General features: G+C 36.8%; 1 protein-coding gene across 4 annotated transcripts; it reads right to left on the reverse strand.

Moving 5' to 3' along the window:
- Positions 1-1,495: 1,495 nt before the first annotated feature.
- LOC108204286 (uncharacterized) lies at positions 1,496-8,248 on the reverse strand. 4 transcript variants are annotated; one of them, XM_064091857.1, is made up of 6 exons: positions 7,924-8,248; positions 4,323-4,958; positions 3,632-4,229; positions 2,971-3,168; positions 2,613-2,764; positions 1,496-2,414 (listed from the first exon to the last, which is right to left on the reverse strand). In XM_064091857.1, exons 2-6 carry the CDS (start codon positions 4,920-4,922, stop codon positions 1,812-1,814), a joined length of 2,151 nt encoding a protein of 716 aa, XP_063947927.1. In that variant the 5' UTR covers positions 4,923-4,958; positions 7,924-8,248; the 3' UTR covers positions 1,496-1,811. The 4 variants fall into 4 exon arrangements, with proteins under 4 accessions (XP_063947927.1, XP_017229131.1, XP_017229130.1 ...); XM_017373642.2 differs by having other exon boundaries at positions 2,971-3,171; XM_017373641.2 differs by having other exon boundaries at positions 3,632-4,958.
- Between the last annotated feature and the right edge of the window lie 8,083 nt (positions 8,249-16,331).

Below are 16,331 nucleotides of genomic sequence, written 5' to 3' on the forward strand. Positions count from 1 at the left end.
AAATTTTGTGCTTGGATGATTTTGATTGGCTCATATCTCATGATAATGGTGGATCCCCCTGCAAATACACCAACCACACCAATCAAAATCTCCCAAATACAAAAATTTCCGCGCTTAGCATGTGCCATAGGCACACACCAGCCAAACCGTAAATATATTATTTATGCACAGAGTGTGATCAAGCATAATATACAGTAAGAATTCATACCTTGATAGCAGCAACTTCTTCTTCAACAGAATAGAAACCTTAAATTGAAAATTAATATTGTTATTTGATTGAAAATAACAGCAACTTTTTCTTCAACAGAATAGAAACCTTAAATTGAAAATTGAAAATTAATACTGTTATTTGATTGTTTTAAACAAGAATGATCGACATGGTAGCAGATATATTACTCTTTTAAAAATTTAACAAGACATTGTTTGGGGATTTTAGTTTCCGCCTTTTTAAGTTATTTTATTTTTGTTTTTAATCAATTATTAAACCACTATAGATTAATTTTCGCCCTTTCCATCCCTTATTATATTTTTATTTATTAATGCACCACTTAAAACACATAATAAATTAGTTTTTCACTTTTCACCTTTTTAACTTATTTTATTTTTATTTTTAGCATGTCTCTAAACACACTATAAATACTTAATACTAACAACCCCCTAAAATAAGTAGTATCTGCATGTGAAATTGTTTTCCCAATATATTTATTTTTGTCAAATTAGAGGGCAAATAGCCTCCCAAGAATGAATATATATTTATACATTTCTCATATTTCTTAAAAAAATTTAATTGTGTGAGATTTACTTGTAGGTAAGGGTTTGTTCGTCTTCAAATATTATCCGTTCTAGTATTTTCGTTTTCAAGCAGAAAGAGGGAGGATGCAATCACACCGAGGAAGATATCTGCATTCTCAGAAATTTCAAGAAGTTATGTTTGAAACCAGACTTGGAGCTTGTTAACATGTTCATTCTACAATTACGTAGGAAACAGCAATCGAATGATACTCCACAGAAAGAGGGAGGATGCAATCACACCGAGGAAGATATCTGCATTCTCAGAAATTTCAAGAAGTTATGTTTGAAACCAGACTTGGAGCTTGTTAACATGTTCATTCTAAAATTACGTAGAAAACAGCAATCGAATGATACTCCATCATTCCCACTTAATTCTTTACGTTACTTTTTGACAGATATTTTATGTCTGTTATAAAGTATACTTACAAAATGTAAATTTTTTTAAAAAAAATCATAAAAGAAATTTCACGTTTTAAACTTTTATTCAAAAAAAGAAAAAGTTAAATATACGTTATAGAACTATATTTTACAAGAGTCTCAAAATACGTGCAAACAATGTACATAAAGTGGTAAACAATAGGGACGGAGGGGGTAACGATTATGTATTTATGTGGGAAACAGCAATACAGTGATAACAATTAATGATCAAGGTATTTTGAGGCTCATTCAAGTTTTGGCATCTACGAGACTACGACAGACGAAATATTTAACAAGCATCAATCTATTAAGAAATAGGTAGCAAAGTTCAAATCCATATCTGAGTTCAGCCTTAATCCTATTAAGAAACAGGAATGTAGATTTAGCAAGTTCAAATCCAAATTTAGGGTTTAGCCTCAACAAAAGGGCAATCTTTTTCAGGAAAAGTAAAATCCGTCAAAGAGCCAGCTCCTACAAAGTTCCTTCCTACAAGCATTACCTGCAGACCTGCAAATAGGTAATTACATGACACTAGCTTATTACTACATTAAAAAGTGAGAAATCCATTAGAAAATATGAGAGCAGCTTGCTTAAGTTATAGCCTAGTCCCTGCTGCTAGATGGCTTTCCATGGGCATTTTCCTTGGCTTTTACTTGTTCGTCAGACAACGGTAAGTAATAGATACGAGGAGTTGCCCTGGTCTTCCTAAAGAGATCATCAAGAGTGACAACGGGCGGGTCAACTTTTTCAGGGACCATGACTCTTTCGGGGAGTGGGGGTGGAGAGAGATCCTGTTCTCTTGCTGCTGATGGATTGGACACTGGTGGAGGTGGTGGTGGAGGAAGAGCCCGCTCCCTTGCTGCTGGTGAATTGGACACTGTTGGTGGTGGCGGATGGAGACCCCGCTCCCTTCCTGCTAGTGGATTGGACACTGTCGGTGGTGGCCGGGGGAGAACAGGCAGAGGTGGAGGTGCCTTCCTCAGCACCTGCACACGGGGATATGGCTGTGACTGCATAGGGGTAGGAACAGCAGGCAGGATAGGAACTGTATTAACAGAAGCAGCTGGAGAGTGAGGAGCCTCAATTCTCATTTGCACTTCCTGAGGTTCAACAAACTCGGCAACTAAAAGGCGACCTCCATTTGCTGGCCATTGAAGGTTGTATACAGCATTTCGGGTCTCTATTGCTTCCTCAATGGATGAAAACTGTATCCACAGAAATGGAAAAAACAGTGTCACATAATGTTACAGAAAAAACGCTCCATAACCCCCACATATTTGATGCTTTTTTTGTACAGGAAAACTATATTAGACACTAGAAATGTCTTGAGTTAATTATCTGAACAATGCTTCTTTAAGTGGGATCTCACATATTTCAGAGGGAAGAGAGACGAGAGATCTTACATTGACGTAGCAGTGAGTTTTGATATGATCCATCCAGAATTTCGTGACAGTGCCTGTTTTTCCAAGAAGTTCTTGCACAGCTTTCAAAGTAAAAGGACGCAAAAAACGATCAATCCTAAGAGCAGATGTCGGTGACCTTGACGATGGTGGAACTGCCAAGTCATTATAAGTTGTTTATTAGGTTAATGAAGATCAGAATATTCTATTATAAGTATTTACCATATTCATTAAATAATTAAAAATGAATTCATATTTTTAAAACACATGTACTTATTTCATTTGTGTTAAATCTGGTATTTACTGCAGGTTCAGGTGCAACTAACAACAATTTTTAAGGTCAAGATAAAAAATAACTCACCGACACGCTCTTTAGGTGTCTCAACACTGGCCATAGGGTCAGGTCTCAAAATAGTATGTTTGGCATTTGACTGAAATGTACCCCTTGGTGTTATAGATGGTGACGCATTGTCATTATTTGGTTCAAGAACTTTAAGTCCTTCATTGTTCCACCTGCGCTGCTTTTTTGCAGTATCAAAATTCCCTACTGTTCCTTGGTCTGCTTGAAAAATTATAGTAAAGGCTTGCAGTCAGAAAAAGAAGTGAAACATTAAAAGACCCGTATAGCCTTATAATATGATATGCCTTACAATAAAATGGTTACAACTAAAACATATAAAGTTGAAGGAGAAAGAACATATTTACGCACATACATAGATATTGGAAATATCTTATACAAAAACCACCTTAACAGAAAATACTTCTGTGTCTATCCAGGCTGTATAAAGATGCACAGATTAATTTAGACATAAGAAGCATAAGCCTCACTATGTCTATTGCAGATTAAAATGCTTGTACTTCTTTTCTCCACTAAAAAGTAGGCACAACAATGAGATGTGAGCCATTAGTTATACTGTATTCTTTTAATAGTTCAAATAGAAGAAGTCATGTATTTATATCTAATTATACTGCATCAACAGCCTAAATACAGCCCAAATAACAATCTTTTTCAAAGGTCTTACCATGAGGTTTTCGTTTTGTGGATGCAACGTCAGGAACATTTTTCTGCTCAGTTTTTCCATCAGTCCTAGTATCATCAACCATAGTTACAACAGGAACTTGTTCTCTCGCTACAGTCACCTCCCTCCTCTCTATCTTATCACTTGATTCAACAAATAACGATATTGACTCTGTCTGCTTACTCTCTAATATACCATCCTCAATTGAATTGTCCCCAGAACTTCGATCTAAGTGTGACGTTTTTGAGAACTCCACATCACCACTATGATTTTTCTTCTCTAGATTTGAATCATCAGCATTAGTTCCAGTAACTTCAAATTTAACTTCATTTTCTTGTGGCCCTTTGACATCCATTGGCTGTAAACCGCCATCATCCAGGCCAACATGGCCGGATGATGGCTCTTGCCTAATATGCTTAACATCAAACTCTAATTTGACATCAGCAGCAATTATATTATCCTTTAGTTCTAATTTTTCATTAATTGAAATGTTATCAGTAGAAATAGAATCAGATGTTACTTTGCTGACCTCATATACCTGGGTTTCAAGAGCAAAGGAGTTGGGATTGGCCTCCTCTTGATGAGGATTTGACTCCTCGTTCTGCGGTTGGATGTTCAGATCCTCAATTTTTTCATTAACCGGGACATTATCAGTAGAAATAGAATCAGATTTTACTTTGTTGACCTCAAATACCTGGGTTTCAAGATCAGATGAACTGAGTTTGGCGAGCTCATGTGAAGGATCTAACTTCTCGTCCTGCATTTGGATATCTAAAGCCTCACTCTGGCTCTGAGCTCCGTTGTTCTGTAACTCATGGCCCCCAGATTTAAGTTTGGTTTCCACAGTAGTCACCTGAACAGTCATGTCCAAAGTTGTTTCCTGAACAATAGACTCCATAGCAGTTTCAGCAATAGTGACGGGTTCCAAGGTATCCACTTCTACAACTGGTTCTTGAGCCATCAACCCCATATTGACATCAACATTCGGCTCAGTTACATTACTATTCAGCTCTGTGTCCTTACCACTCTTATTAAAAATAGCACTAGATTTCTCATCAGCTCCAGCCACTACTGAAGCGTCTTGATACTGAACAGGTTCAGGATGAAAAGCCAAACCTTTACCAGCACTTTTGTTAGCAATTTCAATTTCCATCTGAAGAGATTCATCCAGGCGCCTAATCAAATCATCTTTTAACCCCTTCGTTGTCAATCTCCGCCTCTTGAGTTCTTCTTTTAGCTCAGTGACTTTCCATTGATCAATTGGCTTATCATACAGAACAGGATACGACGACATCTTAAGTTCCAACTTTCACTTTCCACAAAACTCAGCCTGACCAAGATGTTCAAAATATATGATCAGCGACAAAAAGGTACCACAATTAAGCAAAGCACATAAATAAAGAATAACAATGTAGTATCAATCAACACAGAAATTTATTTTATGAAAAATGGTGTCATTAAGTGAGTTTACAAGTACGTTATTTTGTTTAAAAAAAAAAAAAACTTCAGCCGTCACTGCTAAAAAATTCCAAGTTACTGCTTACATTTTATTATGTAATGACGACCACCTATACTATAAGTGTCTTGAAGAATAATAACTGGAAGACTGCCTCATTACACATGTATTCAAGCTACTATATTAACAAAGACCACCTATATCATAAGGGACTTGAAGCTACTATAGTAGAAGCCGGAATAATAATGCACTTGCTACATCAGGAATAATAATTTGGTAACGAAGATTATAAGTGTCTTGAAGCTACTATATTATAAGCAAGAATAATAATGTACTGGCTACATCATAAGCGTCTTGACCTTACCAAAATACACATGACTAAATAAGAACCCAATTGACTTGAAAAATCAAAATTAGTCTCACACACAATTACAAGGTACGGGAATAAACCCTGTTCCGTTATCCAATCCACATGTACCGCAATGCGAAACAAACACGTCTCAGATGATAGTAAAAGGCTACTCAGATCATCCACGACAAATCGACAATGAACCAGTGCATTCATACTGTTTTGGTAAACTTCTTAAAGAGAAAGGATGAGATTCATGTTTTGGGGATATACAATTACATAAACATACACAAACTTACCTTCTTGCTGGACCAAACTCCGTCAAAACTATACCAAATGAAGCTCTATGGAATCACGATTTTTTAATTATGTTACCATACATGTAAACACTTACATTTCTCTCTCAGTTAATACTTGTCAGTTGTCACAAAAGTGGCTGCTCAACTAATGGATATATTAGGGTTCACATGTAGGTCTTTACTTTAGGCCCGTAAATAAATGTGCAGGCCCAAACAAGTCAATCATTTATGAGCCCATTCTTAATAGTTTTACATAAATCACCTTGGAATATTTCAAACAAACAAACAAAAATAACTATTATTTTTGAGGCCCAATCACCTCACAAATCACAATACGATCTGTAAAATTATAACAATACACAGGTTAAAGTAATCTTAATAGAATATTTTTGCTATAAAATGATATTATGACTGAAAACATGCAATTCTTTATTAAATACAAAAAACAAAACATCTATACTCCCAACCTATGTAACAGTGAATAAAGCGTATCTGATCTGACAAATCCTTTCATGTCAAACTTAGTCATATTGATGTCTGATATAATAAGAAATCAATTGCAAAACTATAATTAAACATCAAACATAAGTAAATTTTTAAGGGGAAAAAAATCTTTCCAGAGATATCAAAGACCCGCCACTCAAGTGTGGGACATAGGTCCTGTTCAACAGGATAGAGGCATGCTTAAAAACTACTCCCTCCATTTTGTTTTATAGGTCATTTTGACTTTTGACACATGTTTTGGTGCATTGACTGCATAATAAAAAAATCTTATTTTAAAATTTTCTTTTTTTGAATTAAAATATATAATCAAAATTTTAATACATAAAAAGAACATTTCAAAAACAAAAAAAAATAACTATGGGGTCAAAGCACTTATACATACGTGTCAAAAGTCAAGGCGAGCTTTAAAACAAAATGGAGGGAGTATGTGGCAACTTACAAGTGTAGTCTCAAGTCACAGCAGGACACTATCACCTTGTCAAAAAGACAAACATATCTTTTATGTTTTTCCTATCAAATACAACTGCATCGGGACAGCTAAATAATTTCAATAATTAATCACAAAGGCAAAAGTTACATTTGTTTCAAGTATCAATCCTTCAGAAGGTAAATACAACTAACTAGAACTTTAACTAACTTGGCGCACACATACATGTAGAATTGTAGATATATATTAAAGAAACAAAACTTATCATCTTCCTCTTCTTCAATTACCAGAACACAATGGCACCTGAATAATTTAAAATTAACTTCATCCAAAGCTATTATTAAATATTTACGTGATTTAAGAACTATTTACATAATCATAAACTATTATCGAAACATTTTATACTTTAAAACTTTATCCATCAGACATTGATTCATTACAAATAACTAGCAATTTAACCATATAAACACACACAGATAGAAAGATGTACATCTCAAGGACAAAGCATATCTTCTTCTTTATTTCCTATAACTGTAACTCGAACAACACAAGTACAGCTAGATAATTTATAATGTCTAAAAAGTAACAGCTGATTATACATGAATGAATTTAGAAATTAGAAAAAATATCAATCTGCCAAGGGTGTTCATGTCTCGAGGTTCTGCTTAAGTAACCTAACTACATCAAACACAAACATTATCCATGCATTATACATAGATAATTCATATATCGAGTTTAAAATTAGCCGATTTTTTACTTATCGAGTTTAAAATTTGCTGATTATTTACTTGTCAAAGTTCAAAACTAGAAAGTATATTAATCAAACGAGACTATTTGTTTATTTTATCTATCAAGGCTACATTTATCACAAACATTATCCATACATAATGTATATACAATTTCATATATCTGTTTAAAAAATAGTGGATTATTCATATATCAAGTTTAAAAATAAAAAATACATTAATCTACCGAGGCTCTTAACTCATCGGATTTCAAACCATCGAGGCTACATCAAACACAAAATTATCTATGGACAATTCATATATCGAGTTCAAAAATAGCGGATCGAGTTAAAAAACAGAAAAGATACTAATCTGCTGAGGCTGTTCGCTACCAGATTTTCATTTATCGAGATTCCGCTGTAGTGAACTAACTAATTCAAACACAAATATCAACCACACATAATCGACACACATATATATACAAAAGCGTAAGGCATACCACCGAAAAATACATACAATCGGAAGATACACTTACAGGCCGAGATGTCGAAAAGCTTTGAAATGCGAGTCTCCGAAACACGAAGGCCTAGGACTACGAGAATCAAACAAGAATTAGATATAACAGAAAACAAATTAAGCAAAGAAATCAACACAAAGGCTATAAAAACGAAGAAACTAGGGCACAAATCTGAGTCTACGCCATAAATTCGGGGGCCTGAAAGCACAAATAAACCATTAGATGTTACGAGTAATTGAGCCCTAATTAGACGACCTAGGGCTTTGGTGTTTGTCTGGGTGTGTGTAGCTTATATTTATCTCCGTCTCTTGTTATGTTTTGGTTGCTCGGTGGTAAAGAGGGGTAGAAGTTGTGTTATTTTAACCAACAGAAAATACCTTTAAAAAAATAAAATGTTGAATTATCATTTTAATTAAATATAGAAATATATAGATAACGAGAGATTAACTCCACTATTTTGTACTACAAGACAAATAAGAAGTCATCACATAACTGATATGACATAAATAATATTATCTTTTTATATATGAGAAAATAAAAAGTATGAAAAATATAATATTTCTAATATTCATTTACATATTTTATATATCTATACTATACTATAATAAGCCAACATGGGTATAATTTGTAGTCTAAGGTTTTAGTTATATTTTTTGGTTTGGTACTCTCCTTTTGGTACTACAAGTCTACAAATGTGGAGTCTATTATTTTTGGTTTGGTACTCTCCTTTTGGTACTACAAGTCTACAAATGTGGAGTCTATTAGTATTATATTGTTAAACAGTTTCAAATACTAAAAACACTCATAACAATTCATTATCATATAATATTTCATTAAAAAATTATAATGATGTTATAAATAAAATTATAAATATATAATTTTAAATATCTTTTTTTAACAAGAACCTTCATATAACTTTAACATGTTTTATTTCAATATAAACACGAACCATTACATAATTCTTTCTAACTCTAATCTCGAAAGTTATTGTTGTCAAAAAAACCAAGATTACAAAATTACGTTGAAATTCGATTGTTTAGATTACTGGATATTTCAAAGGTATTACACGATCGGCTATGTTCGGAAAAGATTTGAATTTTCTAATTTTTTTATTTTTAAATCTACGTGTACTAAATTCAGATTAAATGTACTAAAATCCTGACACACACACATATATATTATGGTTTGTCCATTTTCAAGTAATCAGGAGATATAGTTAGTTGAATAATATAATATAATTAAAATTTAATCCATTAATACTAAAATACTAATAAAATAATGTTAAAATTTAAATTATAAATAATAAATTACGAACTATATACCCGCCCGTGTTTCGCACGGGTTAAAGGCTAGTATATATATATATATAGAGCAGTGTTGTAAAAAACGGGAATCGGACTTAGTCGGTGAAGGCACCGTCCAGCGATTAATCGGATAATCGGAGATCAATCGGAGTGATTAATCGGATCATTAATCGTAATCAATTTAATATTATTTTTTAAATGATATATATATTAATATAATTATATATACTATAAATTTATAGTCATGTAAAATCAAAAGATTAATAATTTTTTATAACACAAAACATGCCTTTATATACATACAAGTTAGTCATCTCATATATAAACTTGAATTTGATTGAATCTGCTGAGGATAGTATTGCAAATTTATGTAATTAGAGTTTAGAGGCTAATATTGAAAGAGTGAAAGGCAATAAAAACAACTTTAATTTCCGTGTTTTGTCATTTCCGTGCCTTTTGATTTATTTAAAATTAAATTAAAAATTTTAAGATTTTTTTACTTTTTTTAATTTTTTTTAAATTCACCGATTTTTGACCGACTTTTTCCGATTAATCCCGATTTTGACCGATTTTCAGAAAAAACGATTTTTTCACCGATTAACGCTTAATCGAGATGGTGGCCGACCGAACAGCGATTAATCGGCCCCGATTAATCGCCGACTTTTAGAACACTGATATAGAGTGAGGTTCTAGAGAAAACCCAACTATCGAAGAAACCGAGAAAACTCCGTATAAATACATAGATGCTACAATCTTCCTTTTTTAATTTCAATCACAATATACCCCAATACAAAGAAATCTTTGGGAGAATATTTTTTTTTTGATAAACAGCATAACATTCATTAATAATCTCGGGGAGTCTTACAAGACTTGACAAACAAAAGCAGGAACCTATCCTGAGAACTAAACCAATGCTAAACATGAAGAAATAGCAGAGGGACTAAGCAAAATCCACGCATGGACCTAGCCAAAAGCAAGATAAACCGAGATTACAACATACAGCAAAAGCCTAAATAATAGCTAATAAAGAGAGCAGAACCCATCCAGAATCTCCCCATCCTGCTAGTTAGACGGCCCCGTAAACTTTTTGGACCCTTTTGAAGGGGGAGTAGAGAATCCCATCGCCTGAAGAACCTCCTCCACCTGCATGAAGCCAGAGAACATACGACTAAAAGAATCCCACTGAGAGGACCTATCAGCCAAGAGAGAGTGGAGAGTGCCTTGGACAACATGGTGGAGCACGTCACGAGCATAAATTCCAGACAGTAAGGGGACATCCATATCAACCACCTCGTGCTTAAAGAAATCATTAAAACCAGCAAGCTTCACCTCTTCCATCATTTTAATTGCTCTGGGACAAACTACTCCATCTTCATTGAAAGCATAGTCTTTGTAAAGCTTTGATTTTCCTTTGTCCCTATTTGCATGCAACGAGGAACCAGGAATGGAGAGCGAAAGAGTAGTAGGCACGAAACTGGGATGAGCAGTGGGAGTAGCGCGATCAAGAGTACTGAATTTTCTTTTGAGCCCTCTAACAGGAGAGGGGGGCTTAGGAGCATCAATGACTTCCCCCTCTCCCATGTTCGAGCCAACTTCCAGGAGAGGAGACATGAGGGCCATACCCATATCACGGTCAAGATGATAGCTAAGGTCTCCAATCACACCTTTGAACTCAGCGAATTCAGACATGTTACGCATCCCATATTCCGCAAGGTATCGAGCGGTCCCATTCATGGATGCAGGAACACAAGAGATGCAACGATCAGTTCTGCCATTCTTGTGGTTGTTTGCGTGGACCGTGTTGAAAAGAGCGTAAGCCTCACGCTGGTCTTCCCTGAGAATGATGTGGTGTTGTGCGATGATTGTGTCGAACACATCCCTATTAGAAGTTTTGATATGAAGCAACTTCCAATCCTTCTTTTTGGCTTCGATGCAAGCAGACTGAATGCCACTCAACAGCGCCTGTTCTTCAGAGAGGTTTGCCATAGTACCCATAGCAGTCCAGATATTTTCTCCACCATCATTTCTAGCAATCACACCCACCCCAAGAGTGTTGCCATTAGGCAAAGGAACCTCAGAAATGATGCAAAACACATTAATCTTAATGAAGTTTCATCAAGAAGCTCCCAAGTGAGATCCATAGCTCAAAGAGAGAAGAAAGGAAGAAGGGAAAAGCAAGAGTGAGGATAAAACCAGGAAGAAAGAAATATATAAAACATGAGAGCAAGTCAAACAGCTGAGCATTGGGACGGAGGAGCCAGGCAATCTGCCAACCTAAGATACTAGAGAAGATTTACTGAAAACTACCGTTAGGGCACTGAAAGCTCCTGTAGCATAGGCCTGGGACTAATGAGAACCTGTGAAGGAGCAGAGACAGCTAAAAAACTGACTGAGCCTCGAAAAGCTAAACAACCTAGTACGCAGCCATTTTTCAAAATAGCAAGAGCCCGGGCAAAACAAGAGAAACAGAAAACTAAAAAGAATCATGACTAAAGCATTAAAAGGGCCATAGATCAGCCCACTTAGAGAATAAATGTGTTCTGTTAAGCCCATCTTTTGCCAGAATGTCAGCCCTGTCATTAATAATGCTAGAGACAAATTGAATACTAAAGGGACCATTGAGAATATCTGTTAGATTGTAGCCCAGACTAATTAGTGGGAAATCTATGTGAAGGCCTTTATAACAAGCATTAATCGCAAATGATGAGTCAGAACAGACAACAATTCTCTTGGACAAGAGATTCTTCTCCCTTAAAGCCTTGATGACGAGCAGAATAGCCAACACCTCCGCTTCATTAGCACCGCTGGCAGAAATTGGACCAGAGAAAATAAATAAAATAGCGCCCGAGGAAAGCATAATTAGTCCTCCTATACCTCCACTGTTAGTATCATGATCCCATGCCCCGTCAACCATACAAACCAGATCATATGCCTTTTTCTTGTAGGTCCAGAAGTGATTCGATAGTTGTAATGTCGAACAGACAGGGCCCCCACTGGATTAATTTTCCAGAGCGGATCGTGGCCACAATTCAAAATATTGGCAGCTTCTCCCCAACTAGCCACCCTATAAAGAATAAGCTGCTTCAGAGTCTCTTGTTTCATACTTTTCTTATTAAATACCCACTCATTTCTAGCTAACCAAACAGTCCATAGAGTCGCTGATACCACAAGCTGCCAGGTTTGCCTAACAAATTTAGGCCACTTCCTGTGAAGTAGGAACTTTAGAGAGAAAACTTTGTTCCTACGAACAAGATCCTTGATACTCCACCATTTACCAATAAACTTCCAGGCCCAATTAGCCCAGATACATTCCCAAAGGATATGATGAACAGACTCTGAGCTAGCTGAACATCGGGTGCAGGAAGAAGAAATAGAATTTATTCTCTGGCTCAATATTAGGTTCGTGGGAAGAATTCCCCACGCCACCTTCCAAAGGAAAAGTTTGATTTTGGGAAGAGCTTTTAAACTCCAAATTGTATGCCAGAAAGTGTTACCAGTAGAAAGGGGCATCTCCGAGAACATGAGAGTATAGGCTTTGGAGACAGAGAAGGGACCATGGGCCGGGTTCCAAATCAGAACATCACTTTCAGTAGAAAGGGAGACCGATTGTAAAAGAGTATCAAAGTTGCCCAAGTTAGACATGACCTGAGCCGAGGGATCCCCTTTCCATAACAGATTCCGAGAAAGTACACTACTCCGGAGGTCCATGAATTCACTAACAGAGACTAGTTTGTGGTTAGAGATTTCATATAATCCAGGGAACTCATATTGCAGAGGTTGCTCCGTCAACCACGAATCTTCCCAGAATAAAGCTGTAGTGCCGCTACGGACACGCCACTTGTAGTTCTTTACTTCAGTGATTATTTTGCACTTAGGATCATGTTTGAGAGACATAATGCTGGAGACAATTGGGGAAAGATGCGAAGCCTTGATCTTGTTAAGGTCGAAAATTCAAGCACCACCATATCTCTGTTTTAGAATGTTATTCCAATAGCTGTCCCTTTCTGAGTAGGCTCTCCACCACCATTTTGATAGAAGAGCGAGGTTGCGCCATTTTATACGAGATAACCCATGACCACCATGTTGTTTCGATGCACAAACTCTATCCCAATGCAAGAGATGAATTTTTTTAGGCTTACCATTAGAATGCCCCCAGAAAAAGTCCCTCCGAAGCCTCTCAATAGAATTGATGACAGCAACCGGAATTTTATAGAGGTTTAGCCAGTATATAGGGATGCTGTCCAAAACTGCTTTTAACAGAACAATTCTCCCTGCTATTGATATGTGTTCCGCTTCAAAAGCCTCAAGCTTCAACCGAATTTTGTCCACCAATGGCTTCCAAAAATTAATTGATCTGGGAGATTTCTTGACCACTGCCCCCAGGTACTTAAAATAAACACTACCCACCTTGCAACCCAAGAGGCCTGCCCCATAATTCATGCAAGAGTCAGACAAATTATAGCCATGCAAGGTGCTTTTAGAGAAATTTATTTTCATGCCTGACAACAATTGGAAGCACTCAAGAACACGTTTGGCCCCCATAAAACAGCTGGTTCCACCATCCAGAAACATGAGAGTATCGTCAGCAAACTGAAGGTGCGTTAATCGGACACTGCAGTTAGGGATCAAGATACCGGAGAAAAGATTGAGATTTGTAGCGATGTTAATAAGTGATGAGAGAATCTCTACAACAAGATTGAAAATCAGAGGCGACAAGGGATCTCCCTGACGGAAACCACGATTAGGGGTAAACTCCTGAGTTGGGGTGCCATTAATAAGGACTGAGATATTTGATGATTCAAAAATGCTACGTATCCAATGGACCCACTTAGGATCGAACTTCATTAGAGTGAACACCTCATACACAAAGTCCCATTGAATTCTATCGAAAGCCTTCTCGAAATCGATCTTTAGAATCACACCTACAGCTTTCTTCGTCTGTAATGCAGATACCACCTCATTAGCAAGAAAAATGCTCTCAGTTATTTGCCTGCCTTTGACAAAAGCAGACTGATTTGGAGCAATTAGCTTAGCCATAAGTTTCTTTAGTCTGGCCGCCAAGACTTTCGATAAGAGTTTTATTAAAGCATTCATAAGGCTAATGAGACGGTAATGAGCAGGCGAAGAGGGGTTAATAACTTTGGGGATAAGTGCAATGAAAGAGGAGTTGTACCCTTGTGGAATTGATCCCGATACATGAAAATCGTTGAAGAACTGCAGAATATCTTCCTTAATAGAGGGCCACAATGCTGTAAGAACACCCGCATTAATGCCGTCAGGGCCGGGAGATTTATATTTATCAGTACTTGCTAGAGCTAACTCAATTTCAGCCATAGAAAAATCTTTTACAAGATCATCTGCCTCACACCTGAGAATTTGCTTTACACACTGCTGAGGCAAGGCAAAAATCGGAACCAAGGGAGCGGGAGCTAAATAACCTTGAAAGTATGCCAGAAAAAGGTCCTTGATCTCTGAAGGTTTCGTGGTAAAACCATCCCCAACTGCGATTCTTCGAATCGTATTGTGAGCTCTTCTTTTGGCTATAGACTTGTGAAAGAGACGAGTATTACGTTCCCCTTGGAGGTGCCAGTTCATACGAGCCTTTTGGCAGAGCATGCTTGATTTTATAGAATATAGATTATCTAGCTCTCCAATACCAGCAGATACTATGGAAGTGGGAGAGGAAGCCTCATTTATAACTAGTTGACGGCATTCCGCCTCTTTAATTTTCAAATCAATGTTGCCTAGTTCAGAGGAATTCCACTTCCTTGCCTGTTCTCGAAACCTCTTAAATCTTACATTAAGATTTTTTGTTTTGCTCTGTTTCCATGAGGCAGTTAATTTAGAGATAAGACCCTGATTTTGCAACCAACATTTGAAGAATTTGAAGGGTTTAGGGCCCCAATCTTGTATCATATTCTTCAAACAGATAGGTTTATGGTCAGAAGTCCGACGATTGAGGGCCAACAACACCCAGTCTCCCTTCCTAAACCATTCTGTAGAGATTAAAATACGATCCAGCCTGCTACGTTTAATAGAAGGACCGTACCAAGTGTAGGAAGAGTTCAAAAGAGGAATATCCTGTAGATGTGAGGCAGAAACAAAATCATTTAGAAGATCAGTGTCCAGAGGATTTACCTTGCAATTTTGTCTCTCAGACTGATGCCTAACTGAGTTGAAATCTCCCATTAGGATTATAGATTCCTCGGTTAATCTGTTCTTGGTTTCGAGAATCTCTGCCCACAATTGTTGTTTGTCCCGAGTAGCCTGTGGAGCGTACACATTGAAATAAGCAAAGGTGGTGTTGTCCATTTTGTTACTGCCACAAATTAAAATCCAATTATGCATACATTTCTGAAAAGTGACTGCAATTAAATCTGGGTTCCAAAACGTTAATAATCCCCCAGATAGGCCTTTCGATGGAGAGAACGTCCATCCTATATTAGTACCAAGGCCAAGGGAGTATATGGAGGATGCACTCCAATTCCCAAATTTAGTTTCCTGTAAACAACAGATAGCAGGCCTCTCCGACTTGATAAGGTTCCTAATGAGGAATCTCTTGGTATTACTCGAAGCTCCCCTGATATTCCAGCTGATATATGGGTGTAAATCCATAAAAAATCAGTAGTAGAGAGAAACTGACATACTAAAAGCTCAGGCTTTTAGATTCAGAGCTATCAGCTCTAAAGACTTCTCCTTCGAATCTAGCGGTAAGAGTCCCATCAAAACCCCAGTTTCAAAAATTGATTCGGCTTCCGATAAGCCCTGATTGAGACAGAAATGTGAGATTTGTTTAAGGCCCTCACCCTTTTTTCTTTTCCTTCTAGGAACTTTGAAGTGCTTATTGAGTTGTTTTGATGCAAAGTTTCTAGGTCGACCCCTCCTGCTTTTGACTTTGAGTTTCTCCATATCCATGATGATTTTTTGTTGTATTTCCCCTAAAGAATCTGCAGCCTCTTCAATCGCATCATCCACAGTAAAATCTTCCTCCACACTACCGCTTTGGATAACAGAGATAGAAGAGTTATTATCCCTAGGCTTCCAATTTGATGTATGAAAGGGAATGGATTGTTCCTCCTCCACCAAAGGAACGGGGGAGGGATTAGCAACAGGGAGACTGGA

The sequence above is a fragment of the Daucus carota genome, chromosome 1 (assembly GCF_001625215.2).
Source record: "Daucus carota subsp. sativus chromosome 1, DH1 v3.0, whole genome shotgun sequence".
NCBI lineage: Eukaryota > Viridiplantae > Streptophyta > Magnoliopsida > Apiales > Apiaceae > Daucus > Daucus carota.